The 25,706-nt window shown below is 38.2% G+C and overlaps 1 protein-coding gene across 5 annotated transcripts in view; it reads right to left on the bottom strand.

Annotated features, from left to right (window-relative positions):
* DYNC2H1 (dynein cytoplasmic 2 heavy chain 1) overlaps window positions 1-25,706 on the bottom strand; it is a 264,075-nt gene that overhangs the window by 28,009 nt on the left and 210,360 nt on the right. For 4 of the 5 annotated variants that reach the window (XM_045515381.2, XM_045515382.2, XM_010953183.3 and 1 more), the window contains 2 exons: window positions 17,388-17,477; window positions 55-164 (listed from right to left, as the gene is read on the bottom strand). In XM_045515381.2, coding sequence (XP_045371337.2) covers window positions 55-164; window positions 17,388-17,477 — 200 coding nt within the window. The remainder of the gene's footprint in view (window positions 1-54; window positions 165-17,387; window positions 17,478-25,706) is intronic. The other variant, XM_045515383.2, reaches the window with a different exon arrangement.

The following is a 25,706-nucleotide window of genomic DNA, read 5'->3' as shown; positions in this document are numbered from 1 at the left end:
TCAAAGTATAATTACTCTCTCAGACAAATAAGTGAAGTATTTATTTTTATTTACCTTGCCGTTTCCTGGCGAAGAGCATTGAGAAATGTGTCCGGATGGAAGAGTTCTGATAGGTCAAGTGTATCGGAAAGAAGAGCCTGTTTTTCAGCTCTCTCTACCCAGTTCTGGGGGAGGGGTATACAAACACATTTAAAAACTTTGTAAACTTGAAACACAAAGAAATCTATTAAAGAATAATTATGCAGAAGTCATTATCAATGAGGAAGTTATACAATTTCCAGATGCTTTGAAATGGTGCCTAGGGAAAAAAAGATTCCCACTGTACATTGTGAAATCTGTTATACTTTCTGACATAATATCCATCCATCATAAAAAAGCTTTTTTGCCCAACCTTTTGTTGGCAGATACCTAGTCCAAATAAAAAGTCTAAATTATGAAAATTTAACTCCATATTTATGGTGTTTAAGTTTGTACTACCACGTTTAGTGATGACCCATCCCTCAAAGTTTGCTCAGGAGATACTGCGCATCTGGGTCTATTTCAGAGTCCCTGGGGTTACCAAGTCTTGACAATATAAACAGAACTAGGGTTGCAGACTCAACAGTGAATTTGTCACCTTACTGAATCAAGTATTATAGTGGAGGATAATGTCCAGGAAAAAAATAATTTTCTATTAAAAGGTGTTTTTAAATAGTCTTTCTACTCACTTGCCATTTTAGAAATCAATTTTTACTCCACTAGGAGAAATATATATCATAATAAAGTATATTTGATGAGTATAATTAAAAATTGCCATTTGGAAGGAATAACAGAAACAAATTCTTGTGCAAACCTTACTGTATGCCTTCTAATATCATGGTTACTACAATCCTGAAAGCTGGTATTAATATCTCCGTTTTATAATCAGAAAATGGAGGCATGGTAAGCTTAAAGATCTTGCCCAAAGTCACACAGTTAGTGTTGGAGCCAGGTGATAAACAAGGCAGACTTAAGTGATTTGTTTCTCTGTAACACTTCCTGCAGCTGCTAATGTGCCTTAAGAAACAGATGGCTTATTGATGATTTCTGAATCAGTCTGTTATTTCAGCTGGTACACAGAGATGGTACCACAGTAATGGCTATTAAAAAGTTTCAGAATTCTCATTTACTCAGTAATTCATTTTGCATGATTTATGAAGTCTAGGAAAAATTGTTTATTTAATTTATTATTGTGTAGAAAGGCTATGTTTTATGTACTGTAACACTCTCCTATCCACCTAAGCATTTATATCTTCAGCCAGGTCTAGAATAGGATAAATTAAAATTTCCAAAACTAGTGTGTTCGCCAACCACACAAAATCTATGGGACACAGCAAAGGCAGTGCTAAGAGGGAAGTTTATAGCGATACAGGCCTTCCTCAAAAAAGAACAACCTCAAATAAACAATCTAACCCACCAACTAGAAGAATTAGAAAAGAAGAATAAAAAAACCCAAAAGTCAGCAGAAGGAAGGAAATAATAAAGATCAGGGAAGAAATAAATAAAATAGAGATTAAAAAAAAATAGAAAAAAATATATCAAACCAAAAGCTGTTTTTTTGAAAGAGTAAATAAACTCGACAAACTTCTGGCCAAACTCATAAAGAAAAAATAGCACAAATAAGCAAAATATGAAAGGAAAATGGAGAAATTACAACAAATAACATAGAAATACAGAATATAATACAAAAATACTAAGAAAAACTATATGAAACCAAAATGGATAACCTAGAGGAGACGGACAAGTTTCTGGAAACATACAGTCCACCAAGACTGAATCAAGAAGAAACTGACCACTTGAACAAACTGATCACTAGAAATGAAATTAAACTAGCAATAAAAAACCTCCTTACAAATAAAAGTCCAGGACTGGACGGCTTCACCAGGGAATTCTACCAAACATACAAGGAAGAACTCATACCAGTACTTTTCAAACTCTTTCAGAAGACTGAAATGGAGGGAATACTCCCAAACTTATTTATGAAGCCACCTGATACCCAAACCAGGCAAAGACACTACCAAAAAAGAGAATTACAGACCAATATCACTGATGAACATAGATGCAAAAATCCTTACCAAAATATTAGCAAATAGAATACAACAGCACATAAAAAAGATTATACATCATGATCAAGTGGGGTTCATCCCAGGGACACAAGGGTGGTTCAACATATGCAAATCAATGTAATACATCACAACAACAAGAGAAAGGACAAAAACATGATCATCTCAATAGATGCAGAAAAAGCTTTCGATAAAATTCAACACCCATTTATGATAAAAACTCTCACCAAAGCGGGTATAGAGGGAACATATCTCACCATAATAAAAGCTATATATGACAAACCTACAGCCACCATAGTACTCAGCGGTGAAAAACTCAAAAGCTTCCCACTAAAATCTGGGACAAGACAAGGATGCCCACTATCACTGCTCCTATTCAACATAGTCTTGGAAGTCCTAGCCACAGCAATCAGGCAAGAGAGAGAAATAAAAGGGATCCAAATTGGAAAAGAAGAGGTAAAGTGTCACTACATGCAGATGACATGATACTGTATATAGAAAACCCTAAAAGGGCCACACAAAAACTACTAGAGCTGATCGAAGAATTCAGCAAGGTAGCAGGTTACAAGATTAACATTCAAAAATCAGTTTCATTTCTTTACACTAACAATGAATCAACAGAAAAAGAAAGTAAAGAAACAATCCCCTTTAAAATAGCACCCAAAGTAATAAAATACCTAGGAATAAATCTAACCAAGGAGGTGAAAGAATTATACACAGAAAACTATAAACCATTGATGAAGGAAATGAAAGAAGACTTTAAAAAATGGAAAGATACCCCATGCTCCTGGATTGGAAGAATCAATATTGTTAAAATGGTCACACTGCCCAAGGCAATCTACAGATTTAATGCAATCCCTATCAAATTACCCAGGACATATTTCACAGAACTAGAACAAATCATAATAAAATTTATATGGAACCACAAAAGACCTAGAATGGCCAAAGCATTACTGAAGAAAAAGAAAGGCTGGAGGAATAACTCTCCCAGACTTCAGACAATACTATAGAGCTACAGTCATCAAGACAGCATGGTATTGGTACAAAAACAGACATAAAGACCAATGGAACAGAACGGAGAGTCCAGAAATGAACCCACAAACTTTTGGTCAACTCATCTTCGACAAAGGAGGCAAGAATATACAATGGAATAAAGACAGTCTTTTCAGCAAATGGTGTTGGGAAAACTGGACAGCAGCATGTAATTCAGTGAAGTTAGAACACTCCCTTACACCATACACAAAAATAAACTCAGGATGGATCAAAGACTTAAACATAAGACAGGATACAATAAACCTCCTAGAAGAAAATATAGGCAAAACATTATCTCACATACATCTCAAAATTGTTCTCCTAGGGTAGTCTACCCAAGCAATAGAAATAAAAGCAAGAATAAACAAATGGTACCTAATTAAACTTACAAGTTTCTGCACAGCAAAGGAAGCCGTAAGTAAAACAAAATGACAACTACAGAATGGGAAAAAATTTCTGCAAATGATGAAACCAACAAAGGCTTGATTTCCAGAATATATAAGCAGCTCATATGACTTAAGAAAAACACAAACAACCCAATCCAAAAATGGGCAGACCACCTAAACAAGCAATTCTCCAAGGAAGAAATACAAATGATCAATAGGCACATGAAAAAATGCTCAATATCACTAATTACCAGAGAAAGGCAAATTAAAACTATGATGAGGTATCACCTCACACCAGTCAGAATGGCCATCATTCAAAAGTCCACAAATGACAAATGCTGGAGAGGCTGTGGAGAAAGGGGAATCCTCCTACACTGCTGGTGGGAATGCAGTTTAGTGCAGCCACTGTGGAAAACAGTATGGAGATTCCTCAAAAGACTATGAACAGACTTACCATATGACCAAGGAATCCCGCTCCTGGGCATATATCCAGAAGGAACCCTACTTCAAAATGATACCTGCACCCCAATGTTCACAGCAGCACTATTTACAATAGCCATGACATGGAAACAGCCTAAATGTCCTTCAACAGATGACTGGATAAACAAGATATGGTATATTTATACAATGGAATACCATTCAGCCATAAAAACTGACAACATAATGCCATATGCAGCAACATGGATGTTCCTGGAGAATGTCAAGCTAAGTGAAGAAAGCCAGAAAGAGAAAGAAAAATACCATATGAGATCGCTCATACATGGAATCTAAAAAAAAAAGAACATAAATACAAAACAGAAACAGACTCATAGACAAAGAATACAAACTTGTGGTTGCGAAGGGGGAGAGGGTGGGAAGGGACAGACTGGGAGTTCAAAATTTGTAGATACTGACCGGCATATGCAGAATAGATAAACAAGATTATACTGTGTAGCAGAGGGAAATATATACAAGATCTTGTGGTAGCTCACAGCGAAAAAAAATGTGGCAATGAATATACTGTATGTTCAGGTATAACTGAAAAATTGTGCTCTCTCTATAATGTATATATTATATATATAATATAACATATAATATATATAATTTGACAGAAGATTGTAAAATGACTATAACTCAATTAAAAAAGTTAAAAAAAACCTAGTGTGTTTGCATTAATATCTTAATGCATTTGACTAGTAATCCTATCATACAGTTTATAGCAAAATGTTCCTATGTCCTTCATACCAACTGATAATGTTGATTTTAAAAGGAGAAAGTCCCTGCAGTAACATACAAGGCCTTCACTGTCTGCCCCCACCCCAACTCCAACCTCTCCCCTCAGCCATACCATTCTAACCTTTTACTTCTCGGACCACCTTTTCCTTGTTTACTTTCCATCCAGAGTCACACCGACTTCCCTTTCTCAAAAAAACCCTTCTGTCTCAGAGTACTTGCTGTTCCACCTGCCGAAAACTCTCTTCTAGCAGGCATCACTTTGCAGGGCAGCTTTCTCACCTTCTATAGGTCCCTGTTCAGATGCCACCACGCCAAAGGTGTCTTCCCTACTTCTACCACTTTAACACGGCTCACTTTTAAAATATATTTTACCTTCATATCTAGAGCTTTATATGCTATTGAGAGGAATTAAGAAAGAAAAAGAAGAAACTATGGTCAAGATAAATCAACAGCTGTATTTTTCCCTATGGAAAACGTTGCAGTTTTTCTGAAGGGTTTCAATGTGTTGCTTTTCTGAAGGTTTTTCATAATAAATTGTCTAAGAAGCTAAATTTTCATTTCTCCATTTCCATGTTTTAGGCAGTTTATCTGAACTAAACAACTTTGGATGAAAGAAGTAAGTGTTGGTTTTAAGAGGGGCTTCAACATATGCTCATAAAGAAAATTTGATGTTCTTGGCCATTCACAACTCCATCAGATCTAGAGATATGCTGAAAACTACCTAAACAATAAGAAATCTGTCTTTGCTTTGACTTCTCCCACTGTGGATCCAGTTCCCTGGCAGAACTGATAAGACTTCTCAATCATTTACATTTCCCCTATTAAGGCACAGAAGCCATGTTTGGAAATGAGACCTTGTTTTTATGGTAATTTAACATTTATCATTCTAAATTCCCCATGAAGATGCTAACCATCTTGTACAATAAGAATGCCCCAGATTACCCACCCGTGGGTCTGGAGCCATAGGGAGATGAGATGACATTTACCTATAAGCTGTCTTTTTAGAAACAGTACTAATTAGAGTAGAAAATTTCTCCACATACTAATTTATGAACAGAACTTGATATTGCTAAATGACATTGTAGAAAAACATATGCATAACATGAACATACATTTTCATTCCAGTGGAAAACACTGTAAGTGATATAGTAAGCTCTCTGCTTTAGTTTATTTCTTTAAAATTAATATCCTAATTTTTCCAGATAAAGTTAATATTTTTTTCTTATTTTAACCTTTAGTATACTGAACACACCTTGCCTCCATGGGGATGAAAAAAAACCCATTTCTGAAAGATTTCCAGTTCTATAAGTGACCTGTTACTTACTAGGCATTCTTTATAATCCTGCTTCTGGTGTGTTAAAAGACTAGTTTGTCCTCTCAGGATTTATCAGGTAATTGCAGGTAATATAAAAAGTGAAAACAAAAAATTCACAGTACTTTGAGCCCCATCTTATAGGATATTACCTGGATTGTAAAAAATATCTGGCAAAATATTTGCCAAAAATGTCAAAATAAAAACCCCAAAACAAACCTTGAGCTAACAAAATAAGAGATGGAACAAACCAAAAAACCTTCTTCAAATGAATGAGATACACAAAAGAAACTAAACCTTCACAGCAAACCTAGGTGTTTATAAAACCTGAAAGCATGTTATATATTCCTCATTGCTTAAAAAAACTTAGTTACAGCCCCAGGGCCAAGATGGGAGATGAGGAAGATGCTGAGCTCAGCTCCTCCCAGAGGCACATCAAAATTTCAACTACTTAAAGAGTAACTGTTTATGAGAACGACCTGAAGACCAGCAGAAGAGATTTCCCACAACTAAAGGTGTAAAGAAGGAACCACAGGACAGGTAGGAGGGGTGGAGATGCAGTTTAGCCGAGACCCGCTTCAACACGCAGGTGACCTGGAAGTGGGAAAATAATCACCACTGCAGAGGTTTTGCCAGAGGAGGGAGGGGTGCGGCCCCACATCGGGCTTCTCAGCCTGGGGGCCTGGCCTGGGGAAGATGAGCACCCAAACACCTGGCTTTCAAGCAGGGCTTGCATGTGGAGGAGCCGGAGGGCTGTAGGAAACAAGACTGTGTTCTGAAAGGGCACGCACAGAATCTCCCACACGCCAAGTCCCAGCAGACAGACAGCGATTAGAAAGGAGGCTGTTGGACACACTGCTGACCTTGGAGAGCCTCCTGGACAGGCAAGAGGCACATGGGACATGCCCTGGGGACACAGACGCTGGCAGCAGCCATGCTGGCGTGCTCATTCTACCCTGAGGCACAGGTGCTGGCAAGCTCCATTTTGGAGTCCTCCCTCCTGCCTATTAGTGCCGGAAGATTACGTGTCACCAGCAGCTGCCATCAGTACCAGGACCCGCTGTGCAGCACAGTCACCTGTGCGAGGACCAGGTCCTGCTCACCAGCAGACCGACACTGCCACTGCCGGAGGTAGGGCCTGGCAGCCAACCAGGCCAGGGGTCAACCTCGCATACCAGTGCACCCACAGTAATTGGCCACAACACAGCAGAAGGGCCCAGGCAGCCCACACAGCGGGTGCCCCTAGAGCACATAGCTCTAGTGACCAGAGGGGTATCTGTTTTGGGCCCCACAGAACATCTACATCTACGTCTCCAAGATGGGAAAACGTAACCAACCTACCTAACACACAGAAATAAATGCAGAGAATCAGGCAAAACGTGGAGAAAGAGGAATATGTTCCAAATGAAGGAAAACAAGACAAAAAGCTGTATCAGACAAAATAAAGACTGTTACAAGAGACAAAGAAGGACACTACATAATGATCAAGGGATCAATCCAAGAAGATATAACAATTATAAATACATATGCACCCAACATAGGAGCACTGCAATACATAAAGTAATTGTTAACGGACATAAAGGGAGAAATTGACAGTAACACAATAATAGTGGAAGATTTTAACAACCCAGTTACATCAATGGACAGGTCATCCAGACAGAAAAATTAATAAGGAAACACAGGCCATAAATGACACAGTAGGCCAGCTGGACTTAAATGATATTTATAGAGCATTCCATCCAAAAGTAGCAGAATACACATTCTTTTCAAGTGCACATGGAGCATTCTCCAGGACAGATCACATGCTGGGCCACAAAGCAAGACTTGGCAAATTAAAAAAATATTAAAATCATATCAAGCATCTTTTCTGAGCATAACACTATGAGATTACAAGTCAACTACAAGAAGAAAACTGCAAAAAAAAATGGATGCTAAATAATATTCTACTAGAAAACAAATCAAAGAAATCAAAGAAGAAATCAAAAAAATACCTAGAGAAAAATCAAAACAAAAACATGACAATCCAAAACTTCTTTAGGACACAGCAAAAGCAGTTCTAAGAGGGACGCCTACAGCGATACAAATTTACCTCAGGAAACAAGAAAAATCTCAAATAAATAACCTAATCTTACACCTAAAGCAACTAGAGAAGGAAGAACCAACAAGCCCCTAAGTTAGTAGAAGGAAAGAAATCGTAAAAAATCAAAACAGAAATAAAGGCAATAGAGACTAAAAAAAAAAAAAAAAAAAAAAAAAAAAAGAATAGAGAAGATCAATAAAAGTGATGCTAGTTCTTTGAAAAAATAAACAAAATTGATAAATATTGGCCAGATACATCAAGAAAAACAAGGGGAGGGCCAAAATGAATACAATCAGGAATGAAAAAGAAGTTATAACCAACATCACAAAAATACAAAGGATCTTAAGAGGCTACTATGAGCAACCATATGCAAATAAAATGGACAACCTAGAAGAAATGGACAAATTCTTAGAAGGGCACAATCTCCCAAGACTGAGCCAGGAAGAAATAAAAAATATCAACAGATATACCAAAGATTTATTTTCTCACTTACACAATTTCAAAACAATAGACATTAAAAGGAATGCTTATTTAGGACCAATTATTCATTGAGGTTTTGAATTCGTGGAGCTTAAAAAAAAAAGCTTAATAAAAATCATTGCTGTAGACTACGAGTCATTTTCAGGACAGGAAGCATAAGGAGTTTTGAGATTTCTTGAAGCTATCAATCTTATGTTCAAGGGTCTTCATAGAAAACATATATTTTCTAAACTATTTTCACTGTATACAAACAAGTTGGTACTACTGGCAATATCACCAAGTAGTCTAATATCATGTGCAAAAGACAATTAGGTGAGCATTTACATCCCAAAGTCCTTTTAAAGTGTGACAACATATAAATTAACACCGAAACCAACCACTGCTTTCCTTGCATGTAAAGAGTTTTCTGTTGCAAACAGCTAACAACAAAGAGAATCTGAGAAGATATATTACAGAATGGAAAACCAGCATACAATTATCATTAATGATGTAACAAATGTGGTAAAGGCTATGACTGATTTAGGAATCAAAAGGACATGATGTTTTGTTCACAACCTCCCACTGTCTTTTCAGAAATAACAGTATTTGATAGGACAGATTTATTGTCCATAGCAGGGAAACTGTCAACTGCTTTTATTGTTCTTTAGTGAAAGATAAAACTACGTGAAATAGGAGACATTTTGCAATTGTCTTGTTATATGCTAATAAACGATGTTCAAGCAAGATGTAATAGAAGCCTTGAAATGGTAAAAACGGCTGCATGAACCAAAGAAAGCTTGAAACAGTTTGAAAATAAGGGTACTAACGTGGTAGATATTACTGACAACCACTGGTTACTTGCAGGGAAGATAATTTATTTGCTAGAACCTGCTGATTCTTCGAGAAACCAAACTTGCTTTACGAATTTAAATTCTCTATGTGTTTTCTCCCGTGAAGATCCTCTTACTATGATACTCCAGGGAGCTGCGGAAATTGGTATGCGTGTGATTAAAGCTGAGATGCAGGTAAAAAATCAGGGAAGATTCTGTTATCTTGAAAGCCAATTATGTTGCTATACTGCCATATTTCTAGAGCCAAGATCCATCTTCTGCAAGCAGTACAAATACTATGTTTTATAGGATTGCTTCTATAAAACTGCAGATCAGCATAGACCAGAGACTACTGTGAAGTATCCCAAATGTACAGGACAGCTGACCATAGGCACAATTTATCAGTGTTTGACAGTGACCTGTACAAAATTTGACTCCTAAAATTCTGTAATACTATGCTATACCAATAGCAACATTTTATTGAATGAAATATCAGACATACTCTGCCCTAAATTTATTCTATGATCACAATAATCCAATTTAAAGTTTGGCTACATAGTAATCCTAAATCTCAGGACTCTGGCCAAGATATTCTTTCCTATGCAATTCTAATTTAATATATTCATTTATTATCTATCTCCTTCACTAAATGTAGAGATTCCTGTTGGTAGGAGTTTCATGTTTTCCTCACTACTGTGTATTTCTGCCACCTAGAACAGTGACTGGCACATGATAAAAGCTCAATAAATATTCACTGAATGATGAATAAATTAATGAATACATATAATTTAAAAATCCATAAGGTAACTCTTCTAGCTGAGTATAGTACATAAAAATAGGGATGCTGGAGGTTTTAGACCACAGACAGACTCCTTTCTCAATTTTGTTTATGTAAGATCTCCTCTGAATAATTTCACTGAGTTCCTAGGATGTGCAGAACATGGCAGTAATGACTGAAAGTTACTAAAATGAGTTAGAGAAACAGGGTTTTCCTTCTCAGGAATGAAAAGTACTGCAGAACCTTCCAAACAGATGAAGAAACCTCAGAAATTGAATAAAAAGTAAACAATGTAACTTAAATAAGATTACTTTTAAAGTCTGGGATTGTAAGAGAAAACTGAAACAAGTCTTCAAATGTTAGGTGGTAGAGTATAAAGTTAAACTACAGTGTTGATTGGGCAGATTTAGACAGAGGATAAAAATCTCAGGAATGTATCATGGAAACTACAAAATACATCTCAGGAGACCATGAAAGAGAGTTATGTCACTTTGCTTGAGAATAACTGAATCATTCATTCAATCAACAGATATTTATTGCAAAACCTCCTTTTGTGAGCCACTGCCCTACATGCTTGCATAGAGCAGAAACGGGCAAAATTCTCTGCCCTTATCAAGCTTCCATTTTAGTGTGGAGGAATACGAAATAAATACATAACATACATAAATAAAATAAGTAGGTAAGTAAAATACGTAGAGTACTCCGCGATATTGGCTACAGAGAAAAGTCAAAAAGGGAAAGAGGATAAAAAGTATCAAGGAAGGGGAAGGGTTGCAATTTGAAATCAGATGATCAGGGAAGGCCTCACTGAGAAGGTGATGTTGCAGCAAAGACCTGAAGGAGATCAAGAAACTTCCTTTAAAAAAAAACCCCAAAACAAACAAACAAAAAACAACTTCCTTGCATATATATGGGGGAGAGCATTCTGGGTAGAGAAAAAAGCATCCTCTGAGGGGACGAGCCGGTTGCTCACTGAACAGCAGGGAGACCAGCATGGCTGGAACAGAAAGCTTTAGGGAGCAAAGAGGAGGAGAGGAAATGGGTCAAATCCTAACTCACAGGCGGCTGTAAGGATTTTGTCACTCTGGAGGAGATGAGACATCGTGGGCTATTTCCAAGAGAGGAGTGATATAATCTAATTCCACTTTCACTGGAATAGTTAGACTGCTGGGTTGAGAACTGACCAGAAAGGGGACCAGGGTGGAGGCAGGACGAGTGAGGCGGCAGCTGCACTAGTGATGACTTCATTCAGGGCAGAAGCAGTGAAAGGGGGGAGAGGTGTCTCTGAATATACTGTCAACATACCACCAAAATAATTTTTTCTGGTTGAATGGGTGCAGCGTATGAGAGAAGCAGCGTTAACAATGATTCCGAAGGGGAGAGGGTATATAACTCAGTTGTAAGAGTGTGTGTTGAGCATGCAGGAGGTCCTGGGTTCAACCCCTAGTACCTACATTAAAAAAAAAAAAGTATTCTGAAACATGATGCTATAGACCAGAAACTGACACATTGTAACTGACTATACTTCAATTTAAAAAAAAAAAGATTTACTCAAGCAAATAGGAATATATGTACGTGTATACATTATAAAAAAACCTAATGATTCCACGACTGTGGGCCGATGCCACAGAAGGTTGAAGCTGTCACCTACTTTTATGGGAGTGACTGTGGATAGCACAAGTTTTACAGCAAAGGGCAGGGATCCAGTTTTGAATACGTTAAGTTTGAGATGTTCACTAAACATGTAAGTGGAAACACTGAGTACACAGTGAGGTTAGGGGAGAAGACTGGGCTGGAGCTATAAATGTGAGAATAAACAAAGTTTAGACGGTTTAAAAATTTAAAAGTCATGAGATCAGTAGAAAAGCTGTAGGGAATCCAATTAGAGATGAGGGAGAAAAGCCAGAGAAGGAGACAGATGAGAAGACAAAGTGTGTGTGGTGGCCCGGAGGCCAAGTCATAAAAGGTTCAAGGGGGAAAGAGTGATCATCTTTTAAAAATGTTGCTGGTAGGTATGATCAACAACTCTGACGCGTTATTACAGAAAGAGCACTTCTGTGTGAGCTCTGTCACTTCACATATACATTTTGTGAACTATTTGACTATACTTGAATTTGGGGTTTTCCTTTGCCCGTTGTTAAAAATGGAAATAATGATACCCACCTCACAGGTCACAAGTATCACTAGATGCCGCATGTATGCCTGACATCCAAAATTTGCTCAGTTCTTGTAAGTATTCATTTTTAATTTCTATCCTTCATTGATCATTTAAAAAGTTGGAATATATGTTTGAAGTAGTGCACCGAAAGAAAAAGTGATCTGAAGCCGAAATACAGGGAGCAAGAACATTTAATGCTAGGGACGTGAGAAGAGCTACTTAGATGAACCCACAAAGGGCACAATGAGATGCAGTTCTAGACCTAGAAATGCCGCCTGACTTACTAGACACAGTCTGGGTTACACGGGAAGAACCAAGGGCTCCCAGAGTTTTTCCAGTGAAGAACTGGTCTCATTGTAGTGGGCAACAGAAGTAAAGCGCAAGTAAAAAGTTAAAAGTTAAACTGCAGTAACTAAGGTCACAATGAGCATCTCAGCAGACATGCTAAAAGCTGTGCCTGAACATCTGAGCAGAAGACAGGGAGCAGCATCTGAAAAGACTCTTAGGGAAAAACAAGAGTGAGGGAGGCGCAGGGGCTGACGTCTACCCCAGGGAAACGTGCTTCGCAGCACTGCAAGGTGGCGGGGCTTGGAAGGAAGAAACGCAATATTAGCACCCCTGGCAGAAGGGGGGCTTTGTCTGTCCACCACCCAGTGCCCAGCTCAGAGTTAACCCGGGCCGCTGCAGGAGCGGGGACGGCACCGCGTGACTCCAGGCTGCGGTGCTTCTGTTTACCCCTAGGGTAGTACTTCCCTTATTATTTTGATTCTTGTGGTTTGTTTAGTTGTCTTTCCTGATAAACTCTAAGGATAGTTCATATGTCACGCTGAATGAAAATAACAAGAATAACTAATTTATTTATTGTTGAGATCTCCCCAGGCTTCAAAATTCTTAATAGTCGCTACAAACAACAAAGTTCCATCATGAGAAGGAAGGGTAGCAAGATTTGGTAGTGTACAGGTGTACCAGCCACTGGCTTGAGTTAGGCCAGGATATTGGGTGGAGTTCAAGAAGCCACTATCAAGTTTAAAACAAAAGACATGGAACCTAAGAAGCAGCTCAGTCCTGAAAAACGAGCATGAAGGCTTGCCACTGACACAGGCACTCCAGGCTGGGTTAGCAGTACGAGTGCGGTGTGGGGAATTCAGGAGCCCGCTAGACGTGTCTAGAATACTGGGTCTGCTTCACGTACCCAAGACTAACTGGATGCTAGAGATGAAGGTCTGCACATCCTTAGAAAGAACTGACTCATGAGCTAGGTTGGAACAAAAACTGCAGGTGTAGAGTCAAGGGATCCAATGCAGAGAAGTTGAAAATATGAAGACAGAAGAACTATAAAGGCAAAGGGGGACCCCATGGATATGTGAACTGGGTAGAGAACATGTCAGGATTTTAAATGATCAACACAGAAGAATCAGAATATACTGGGGAGATGTTCTGCAGGCCAGGGAGCAGACAGAGTGAAACTCAGGAACCAAATAAACTCTCAGAAGATCTTATTTCTGAAGAAAAAGCAGAAAACTTTGAAGTCAGGAAAATAATTCTAGGGTATCAACAGGCCATAACCTATCTAGTGCATTCACTTGTTCATTCATTTATTCAGCAGACAGTATGCCACATATTAGAAATAAAGTGGAATTATACCAAAAAAAAAAAAAAAAAAAAAAGTCCTTGCTGTAAAGGATTGCAGAGTGGAGACCAGAGGATAAACGTCAGGGTGCCTGCAGGACTCTCCCTGGCTGAGACTCCCGGGGTGCCTCGGGGTTCTCTGGCTCTCTCTGAACTGCCCGCATGGAGAGGACAGTCTGCCACCTTACACCACCCAGCATGCTAAGACTCTCTCCATGTTGCAAAATGACCCCTCTAAGACATGACCTGCTTTCCCTCCTTAATACCTTGCAACGGCTCGCTTTCACCCTTAGGATCAAATACAATTCTTTTTTTTTAATTAAAGGATAGTCAGTTCACAATTTGTCAATTTCTGGTGTACAGCATCATGTTTCAGTCATACATATACATATATATATATTCTTTTTCATTATAGGTTACTACAAGGTATTGAATATAGTTCTCTGTGCTGTACAGTATAAATTGTTATCTATTTTATATACAGTAGTTAGTATCTGCATATTTCAAACTCCCAATTTATCCCTTCCCACCTCCTTCCCCCAGGTAATCATGTTTGTTCACTACGTCTGTGAGTCTGTTTCTGCTTTGTAGATGAGTTCATTAGTGTTCAAATATAATTCTTAGCACAGCATCCTGATCTTCCTGCTCCAGCCTAATCTCTGAAGCCCCCTCCTCCGTGCACTCTACGCTCTGCGTTTAGTTACCTGAGAGCACGAGGCTTCCTCTTGCCTCTGCCCTTCCTCTGGTCCGGCACGTTCTTCCCTCTCCCCACCCCTGGTCTATATTCCTACCAAGTTTTCAGCTTAAGCCTCACCTCGCCGGTCCCCTGCAGGCTAGGAGCCCCGGCTGTTCATTCCCACAGTACTATATTTCCTTTCTCACTTCTACTGTGCCTGTTTACTCAGTTGCCTATTTTTTTTCTGATAAACTATAAGGATAGTTCCTTGGGGCACGATGTATGTCTATCTTGTTTACCATTCTACATTCCGCAATCTCATCACAGTGTTTGGTACCAAGATAGAATTTTTAATTGCTAAATGAATGAATGTAAGAAATTTAAATTCTGGGAGGCAGAAACCATCAATTTACTAAGTATTGTATCATCAGTACTTCACTCAGAGCTTAGCAAAAATCTGCTGCTTACAACATGTTTGACTGACTGGGTAAATAAATGAATGTCACCTTGACCCCAGTCACTCTCACCTTATTTGCACAAAACCCCTGTAATAAACAGGCACTATACATAGCAGTCTCCACAGCTTCTGTTTTCCTATGTGTCATGCCCTAAAATGAAAGGCTCTGGGATTTTAAACTATGGCTGGAACTTAGCTCAGTCTGCTGTGCACCTGTATGGAATCAGTCTGATCTAACATTTTCATAAAAAAAAAAAAAACCCCAAAGCTGCCATTTTCACATCTCTGAAAACAGTACTTCTAATTCTCCCTGGCCACCCAAGACTCTCAGCCCTTTGTTCCCTCCTAGGTGGCCACGTTGTTCTAACTTCACAAGCTGCCCTGGTTATACATGAAACATAAAAGGCACAAATGAAATCAAAGTCTCTTGGCTAGATGGAGAGTGAGTCCCAAACATTAAAGGTTACCTTAGGGAGGTGGATATCTTTGTACGTTTATAACTGAAAAAAAAAATACTAAGGCAGGAAAACAATAAAAAGTATATCGTTAACTGGTGATACATATGATGAATTATTGCATATTCCCTGGTTGGAAAAATAGGATAAATTATGGTTAAGCCTGAAAATTATCCTGAGGATTAAGAGGGTATTTTATCATTACAATTAAGGCTAAATGCCTATAAAGCTTTTAAGAAAATTACACAGTGAAAAAATGCTCAGTTTTGATGACTAGTATACAATACACTCAGTATGAATACTCATGCTAGAAAATTGTAATAATTTATATAAAACTGCTTTGAAGATACTAATTTTAGTATCAATACATTTATTTTTATATGTACATAGCAAAATTATTAAGTGTACTTACACATATAGTATAATAAAGGCTACCCATTTGCTGCAAATAAAAAGAGTTTCTGCCCTTTATAAAAATAATCTATAGCAAACAGTACTGACAAATATATGAAGTCATAAATTATCACAGCCGTGCCATGAGTTGTAACATGCCAAGAACTTCAGAGCATTTCTATGTTTTCCTAAGATCACTGATAAAGACTATTTGTCCTCCCTCTTCTGCCTTCTCCATCCTTCCTTCCCTCCATTCTTTCAGCATTTATGGATAGATTATGTCCAGACATACAGGCAGCAGATAGAAAGATGGCTAAATCCGAGCCCCTGCCTTGTTCCCCTCTACCTGCTCATTTTAACCACATTTTCAGATCCAGTAATTTCTTCAACAATCCTACAACCCAGAGATTGATTATACTAGAAGCCAAGCAAACATTCAGATGACTCCTGGCCCCTTCAAAGGAGTACCATTTGTAGGCTGGCAGATAAAAGAGTACGAAGAGAGGAAAAAATGAAAATACAGAAGAACAAGGCAAGACCCCCAGGAGGAAGGGTCTAAAGAGATGAGAGCAGATGAAATCAAGCACAAAGCTCTAGGGATGAGCCTTCAAGAGCAGAAGGTCAACTTCTTTTGTATTAAAACAAAAATGATAAGGGTGGGCTTAGACACATCTGTAGGTGGAAGGGAAGGGTGGGCATTTTCAAGTAGTCATATTTCATACCTAGAATTTGCTCTGTAAAAACCAGGGTTTTCTGCTAAAGGAAAAGTTAAAGATGTGGACAGGTATATGTACTACTGAAAAAAAAAAAAAAGAATGAACTGCTGTATCTAGAAGGAAACTGATCAAGTTACTCGTAAGAAGTTGATGTGATAATGAAGGTTAACTGTGCAGCGGAGGAAGAAGGTAGCAAGACAGTGCAAAAATCCCACAGGAAAAAGTGCTACATCTCATGCACCAGCTGACCTGTATCATTTGCTATTCCCTTAAAAAAAAAAAAAATCAATCTGTCTTTCTCCCCTGTATCATTCCTTGCTCTGTTCAATTCTCCTTCAGTTACCTGACTGCATCACTCTGAAAAAACTTTTCAGTTTGAAAAAAACAAAAAAAGCAGATCCCGATGGAGGGGAACACACCCTAAAGCCAATTAGTCACAGTTATAAATGAGTTTCTGTCACCATCTATATGAATCACCTATAATAAAACTATAGATTTCTCTCTAAAGTCTCAAAAATTACGAAAAGCCACACTAAGCAGAAAGAACTGTTTTTTTTTAAGAGCACTATGTAAAATTAAAGATGATAGAATGAGAAATGAATATATGGTGCTTTATGTACAAAATCATAACATTCTCACTAGCTGCTAGCAAGATGGTCAACAACATGCATGTTTAAAATACAGCGGCCATTCAGTCACACAATGCAACTGGTAAGGAATCCCCCCTTACCTGTATTGCGAGCGTGCGGGCCACAAGGCCTCTCAGGTACTGCACGGGGTCCTCCGGGCCTTCCCACTTGCTTTGCCACGCGAGAGGACACTGTGGTTTTGAAAAGGCCCACGTTAAGTTTACATACACAGTATTACAGTGAAAGACCTTTTAGTATTAGTGAGATGGGAAAACCGTGTTGGTGTAATTCACATTATGTGTATCATGAACTCATTTCATTAAGACATGTCTGTTTCTTTGATCTTATTAAAACTGAATGATAGAATCAGAATGAATGAATCTATTTCTCCAAAAGGAAATTTCTTTTAAGTAAAAATTCTTGAAAGAATAAACAAATGAACATAAACTGGTGTATAGAAAGTAGCAAGCCATGTTTTCTCGGAACAATATTTAATATACAATGAAATCAAATTAAATTTGACAAATTCATTTTATAAGTGGTAAGGATGATAGTAATTTAAAAAAAAAAGTCTTGGTTCCTACAGAATTTCTTTAAACTATAAATAAAGGAGTGTCATGGAAATTTTAGCCCCCAAACTACAGAGATACATGATGAAAAGAGAAGAATAAAAAAAGAAAATAAACACTCTAAATTAAAATTAAATACATAAGATAAAACCTTTCTAAAAACATCTTTTTAATATCTGACCTTTTAACTGGCATTCTCCATTAATACATTCATTACAATATTACACCTTTTCTATGAGGATTTTCTGCATCTTCTAAATATTATGTAAGTATCACTCAAACTTCATACCTTTTTTTTTTCCTCAAGTGGAGTAATAAGGAGAGAGTATCAATTTTTTTTAACCCAAACACTGTCTGATTATAGCTGAGAACCTACTCTGGGCTAGACTGTATAAACGATGTATGAACAGGAAAATTATAAAACAGATTTTACAGCAGAAAAGGGCCTTAAAAACACCTAGTTTAATCACTTTAGGTGAGCAAAGTAAGCCTTCTTAGGAATATGGTGGGTCAGTGCCCCAGAACTGTGCTTTGGACTGAAACAGGTGCGATGATTTTAAAACACGACCCCAAATTCTGTGACACTTCTCCCACTGGGACTTGAAGTCTGCGCTCCTTTCCTTAAATAAATGTCCTGTGAGCACAGCAGCAGTGCGCCAGTGTCAATGTCCAGGCCCAGGTCCTAAGAAATCGGTTGCTTGCATTTCCTGTCTTTTGAGACCCTTGCTCTTGGAACCACACTGCGAAGCCCAGTGTCTGGAGAAGCCCACGTAGAGATGAACTGTGGTGCCCAGCTCTCAGACGTTGTGACGGCCAGTCCTGAGAGTGAGCCGTGTGGAAAAAACAAGCTTTCTGTACCAACGCCTACTCAAACTTCAGATCTGTAAGCTTAAAATAAATGACTCTTTAAGAACTATGATGTTTCTGCCCAGGAAGCTCTGGTGGAGCGCACTGCACTCAGCCGATGCAGTTTGGTGTGCGGAAGTGGGGCTCTACTTCAACACACACCTAGACATGGCCCTGGATCTGTGACTGGGTGGGGGGCTGAAGCTGGAAGAACCTTCTGCAGAACTGAAGTAAAAACACAAACAACTTCTAAGAGAAGACTAGTGAGGCCTGAGGGACTCTGAGGGCTTAACGGAAAGGGAGGAAACCATCTCAGACAGACAAGAGCCCTCGCAGGACCTGGAGGGCGTGCCCTGCAGACCCCCTCTGGTAAACAACAGGGCTGACTCAGCTGGTGCCGCACGGAGCAGAGACAGGCCTTCCGCACCAGACCTTGTCCAGACCGCACGTTCATGAACTAAATAAATGATTGTTCTTGCTTTCAGCCATTAATCTTCTGAGTAATTTACTATGTAGCAATAGACAGTGATATACCAGGTTTTCACATTCTCAGTCCCATGCTCTTCCTGGTGTAGAAGGCCCCTTTACATGGGGCTTATCACATGATGCAGGTCACTGTGGTGGCCCACCTTGAAGATGCTCCCAGTGGTCCCTGCCACTTGATATTCATGTCCATCCTTGTGAAATCCCCTCACCTTAAGCATGAGCTGGTTCTAGGGACTTGCTCCTAATGAAAGAATGTGGCAGAAGTGATGAGAAATCACAACTGACTTCTGTCTAACTCATTCTCTTCAACTCTCCCTTGCTCACTCTATATAAAAAAGTTGCATGTTGTGAGTCGCCCATGGAGCAAGGAATTGATGTGTTCAGTCAACAATCAGTGAGGACCTGAGGGCTGCTAACAGCCATCCCCAAAGTGCTCTGAGCAGCTGCAGTCACTACAGTCCTAGTGACACCTGACTGCAGACTTCGTGGGAGACCTTGAGACAGGACACACCGTCAAGCCACACCCAGATTCTCGATCCGCAGAAACAGCGATGTGATCAATTTTCGTTGTTTTGTGTCACTAAGTTCTAGGGCAATTTTCTTATGCAGCAATAGATAACTAAGAGAGCTACCAATATTAGTGTCAGATGTGATACATTCATTCGATAAATGTTCAAGTCCTTATTGTCCATCCATTCAGCAATTAGAGAGCCTAAAACGTGTACACACTTGTAAGGTCCTTGCTACCATAGAGCTTACGTTTAACTGAGTGATATAGGCAAAACTACATTATTATAAGAAAAATATTACATAGTGTTACATCCTATGTAGAGAAGTACAACATGATATATGATATGATAGAGGGGGTGTAACAGTGATGTGACAGAAGACTACGGGGAATAACAGATGAATACAATACACCCTTTATCCTCAAGAGCGTTAGAAACCAACAAAGGAGATACACGTGTCAAATCCCTGAGGTGTTTTAAGAATGACTTATACGTCATGTTTCGGGAGCTTAAAGGGTAAAAAAGGATTTAATAAAGGAAGTATCTGTTTAGCTTTGAAAGGTGTGCTGATTTTTGACAAAGGTAGAGGTGACTGGAGGAGGCTTTTGAAGCTGACGTTCCCTGGGTGCTGACTGCAGGTTAGTAACTGTGCTGAGCGCTCGACCTGCACCATCTCATGTACTCCTCACAGTACTACCCCGAAGCAGGTACTCTTACAACTTCCATGTGACCAAGGAGAAAACGGAGGCACAGAAGAGAACAGCCAACCCAGAGTCACAGAGCTGGTAAACGGCAAGTGCAAGGCGTGGACCCAGGGAACCTGGCTCAGAGTCCATCCGTCAGCATCAGTGCAGCCTTCGTACTCTACGTCTCTAGAGTGCTTTACACATATTATACCGACTGAGATTCAGTGTAAGACAATGATGTACTGGGAATTAAAATTGTATGATGCGGTGACTAAATTAGAGTAGGTTTACTTAATTTTTTTTAACTAAATAGTTGAGAGCTTAAACCCAGGTCTAACTCTAAGTGTAACCTTTTTGTTATCCCATGCTTTTCATGAAAAATGTCATAAAAGCAAAAGAGGGTACAAGCAGATTGTTTCCTAATTTGCTCTCTTTGAAGCATCAGTTAATGGATTACTCAGCAATCATCTGATAAATAGCTGCTGTTTGTCAATCATTTGTTATGTGCTGGGGATACAAAGTTATAACACGATCCCTGCTCATGATAGCTTGTGCTAGAGCGGGGAACAATCAAAGGCAGGAACAGACAACACAGTGAGTCCCTGCTAACAATAAGCACTGTGCTCATGAAACACAGATGTAACAAGGAACGCCAAATCCCAACCGCGTAAGGGCAAGAGTCAGGAAAGGCTTTCCGGTGGAGGTAATGCCGGAGGTGAGTCTCAAAAGACAAACAGCCTACAGTCAAGTAAAGAAAGACAGCAGGAAAAGGAGTGCACATTAATAAAGAAGACCTGAGACAACTGGGCTGATGACCAGACCAGGAAGCTTCTGAATGTTTATACTGAGGAATTTAATCTGGAAAGCAATGATAAAACTAAATTAAACTTGAACTAGGGAAGTGACACAGTCATAGTTGGATTTTAGAAAGATTATCCTAGCAGAAACAGGGAGAACAGGCAGTAGGGAGATGAAAACGCAGGCAGGGAGGGGAATCAGGAAGCCACCGTAACCGATGAGGACCGGCAGGAGTGAGAAGGAGGGCAACAGCAGAGACACTGCAGCACCTACACACGGAGGCGCTGTGCTAAGCATTGCAGTGACATTATTAACCCTGTACACTTCACATCAGCCCTCTGGGAAGGAGACAATTATTGCTCCCATTACAAACTTTTAGAAACCGAGGTAAACAAAGGTTCAGTGACTTGGACAAGAAAATACTCTAGTATCATTTGGGGGAGTTTTAATTTCCACTCACAACCTTAATGTGTTTATTATGTGAACTTAAAAAAGAGGACCCCTTTAAGTCACTCTTTTCCCTTTTCCATTTAATAATGTAATTATCTATGCTACTGACAAACAGTACCATCCTGCTAACAAAAATGACGAGCTGGCCCTCACACATGAGCGAGACACTGGTAATCTGTCATCTGTGCACTGCTGAAGTTAAGCCAACACTGGATTTTAGGTTTGGGGAAATGAATCAACTTTCATTTGATTCAAGCTTATTGTAGTTCCTGAAACTAGGAGAGAGCATTATAATTACGATTTATTTTCAGCACCAGAAGTTGCACTGGGATTTCATAGTGTGTAGGAAAAAAGAATTCAGCTTACAATTTTAAAAAAAGGAGAAAAAAAAAAAAAGAAAAACATAGTACATTGTAATTTCAATTTCACATGAAGTGATTAACAAAAGATAGTTTACAAATTATCACCCACTCCTGTATTAGCCATAATTTACAACTTTATACAATTAATTTAGTTAAATCTAACTCACAGCCATATACATCATTAGAGAACTGTATTTCAGAAGGACAAAGATGGCTTCAGAGTAAAACAATTCAATAATAATAGAGCCCTTACCATCTATTCACAAGAGGAAATACAACTCAGAAGATCAGTAATTTGTGACAAAGGTTAGAATGGATTCCAATTTAATCTTTCTAAGACCTTTACTTAGCTCCAAAGATTTCAATTTTCTTACAGTACAGAGAAAGAATTTATAAAACAGCACCAGCACAAACTAAGGACTTTCAAATCTAAGAGACTTATTTAGTTGAATTATTTTCTTTTTAGATATGAATCTAATTTAAAAAAATTTTTGGCTTCCCTTTAGAGATCATACTATTTGCTTTCTCAGAATATGAAACTTCAGTTTTCCATTAATAAAATTATAATACTTATTCAAAGATTACAGGGTTATGAAAAGGTAGAAAGGTAGAAGCAATTCAAATGTCCACTGATGGGGGGAGGGTATAGCTCACGTGGTAGAACGCATGCTTAGCATGCACAAGGTCCTGGGTTCAATCCCCAGTACCACCTCTTAAAAAGCCAAATATCTCCCTGTTAAAAAAAAAATCCAAGTATGGTTTCCACTGAACGCCTATCACTTTCGCACCATCGTAAAGTGGAAAAATCGTAAGTCAAACCATGGTAAATGGGGAGCCATCTGCATATACATACAGCAGAAAATTATTCAGCATTGAAAAGAAACACTGACACATGCTATAATAAGGGTGAACCTTGAGGACATTAGGCTTAGTGATGCAAACTAGTCACGAAAAGACACGTACTACATGATTCCACTTACAGGACGTACCTGGAGGAGTCAAATCATAGAGGTAGAAAGTAGGATGGTGGTTGCTGGGGGCTGGGCGGTGGGGAAAGGGGGAGTTGTTGTTTAAAGGGCAGAATTCCAGCTTTGTAAGATGGGAAGAATTCTGGAGATTGGTTGCACCACAATGCGAATGTACTTATCACTACTGAACTGTACACTTAAAACGGATTAAAATGATAAATTTTTACTCAGCCATAAAAAGAATGAAATAATGTGACTTTCAGCAACATGGGTGGACCTAGAGATCGTCATACTAAGTGAAGTCAGCCAGAAAGAGAAAGAAAAACACCATATGATACCACTTATATGTGGAATCTAAGGAAAAAAAGGGGTGGTACAAAAATGAACTTATTTATAAAACAGAAATAGACTGATAGACATAGAAAACTTATGCTCACCAGCAGGGATCAGGGGATGGGGAGGGATAAATTGGGAGCTCAAGATTTGTAGACAGTAATTACTACATACAGAACAGATAAACAAGGTCCTACTGTATAGCATAGGAAACTACAATTAATACCCTGTAATGGCATATAATGGAAAAGAAAATGAAAAGATACATAAATAGATAAATAAATGAATCACTATGCTGTACAATAGAAGCTAACACTACATTGTAAATTGACTATATTTCAATTTTTAAAATGTGGGGATATCCAAAAAATGATTAAAAAAAGATCAGTTTTATGTTGTATGTATATTGCCATAATTTAAAGAACTTCATTGGAAAATGGCGAGAAAGGAAAAGAAGAAACCAGTTTCCTTCTTTCAGTCTATACGCCAACACTGTATGCCTGATAATTTTCTGTTATGTGCCTTGAGCTCACTGAATAGAGGCTATGTACTCTCTAGAGCCTGGCAGTATGCAGGGAGTCCATGGTGGACGGCCGATAAACATTAGCTGAATGTTATTTATTACATCATCTAATTACCAGCTTTTTAAAAACCCAACTCCCCCGCCATCTTTGTAAATTCTGAAAAAAGCTGTAGTAATAAACAAGATGCCCATACATACAATTTGCCTAATGATGCCTGCTGCCCCAGAGTTCCATTCGGGTAGCAGTCCCTTTCACCCTTAAAACTGTACTTTGGGCAACAGATTAGAAGGTGACTCTAGTTATTAAAAAAAAGAAAACAAACTAAAATTCACATAACAATTTGAAGCTAAGAGGTCAATTTAGGGATTGAATCCTGACCTCATTAGTACCAAAATTTTACTAAATTAACCCAGAATTACCAACCCCCCCAAAAAAAACCCATTAAGGAGTCAAGCAAGGAAATAAACAAACTAGGTAACAGGTAAAGCACTGAGCTGTTGTGACAAACAGTACAGCATATTGTAATATTTTTAAAGGATGAAAAAGGATCTGATGACTGAAAACGGCTTTTGGTAGAGAATGATTAAATTCTATCCAAAATACATATACATTTTAAAACAAGTTTGAGTATTTCTCTTTCCAAATATGTAACTTTTATAGCGTCCCCAGCATACAATACACATATACATGGATGCATTAAAAGTACTTTTAAGTATTTGAAAGTGTAAGTATAATGAAATTTTGGGAAAGATGATAAGTTCATCATCAAGTATGTTCAGCATGTAGAATGATAATACAAATTTTTTTCATCTAGCAAAATCTAATTGGAATACACTGCATGTGTATTTACTTCTCTTAAATTTTTTTCAAAATGACGTTCAATAACAAGTCTCCATGCTTTTATATTCCTTGAGATTTTAAGAATTTACAGATTATTTCTACACTGCTTTCTGTGATAAATTCATTATGGCCAATATCATGTTGGCGTAATTTAAATACATGTATGCATGTCGGCATGTTGAAGTTAAAATAATTTGTGTCAACATTTTATCACAGACTTTAACTGAACTAACACTAAGAGCAGGGTCTAACGTGCTCTGAGAGTTTGCGTTAAAAGTAGATTTATAAACATTATAAAAATACTGAGTTTTGATTTCCTGAGTTTGATAATGCTGACAATACTGAGTTTTAATAATCTGCCATACTAATCATGTTAAAACAAGTCATAACAATGAAAACTTTTTAATTATAAATTTGTTCATATTTTTAAATTTAAGCTAGAAATGACTAGTAATGCTAAATGGCAAAGTAATGCTTCCCCAGTAATTGTTTATACTCTCATGGTATAAGTGGTTACTGAATATACATTAGCATATTATGAAATAATTCCTGGGCCAGCCTCAACAAAAAATTTCCAGTATTAATGCAAATTAATCAACCATTTGCTTCAGGTGAAACGAAAGAACGTGCGTTCAGTCCATTAGTTCGTAACACTTTTGCTGTCAAATTAACCAGCTATTAATTAAAACAAACTAGATAAACATACAGAGTCTAGGGTTAAACTGATGACTATGTGTATGTATGTTTAAAAATCTTGTATATAATCTTCTTGAAAATCTTCCAGTCCGTGGCTTACTTTTCATTTTTATAACAGCATGGTCACTTTGGGGATAAACTGTATATGTTTGGAGACACAGGTGTATACTTTTTACTTTGCCATTATTATTTGACGTATGGCTATTTAATTGTTCAGTACCATTTGCTAAAGAGATTTTCTTTTCTCCATTTAATCGTCCAAGCATATTTGGTGAAAATCAATTGTGGGTCTATTTCTGGACTCTTTACTCTGTTCTATTTAGCTATGTATCTGCCTTTAGACCAACATCACA

This window comes from Camelus bactrianus, chromosome 10 (genome assembly GCF_048773025.1).
Source record: "Camelus bactrianus isolate YW-2024 breed Bactrian camel chromosome 10, ASM4877302v1, whole genome shotgun sequence".
Lineage (NCBI taxonomy): Eukaryota > Metazoa > Chordata > Mammalia > Artiodactyla > Camelidae > Camelus > Camelus bactrianus.
Note: the sequence above shows the minus strand (reverse complement) of the source record. Positions and strands in the feature narration are given on the sequence as shown.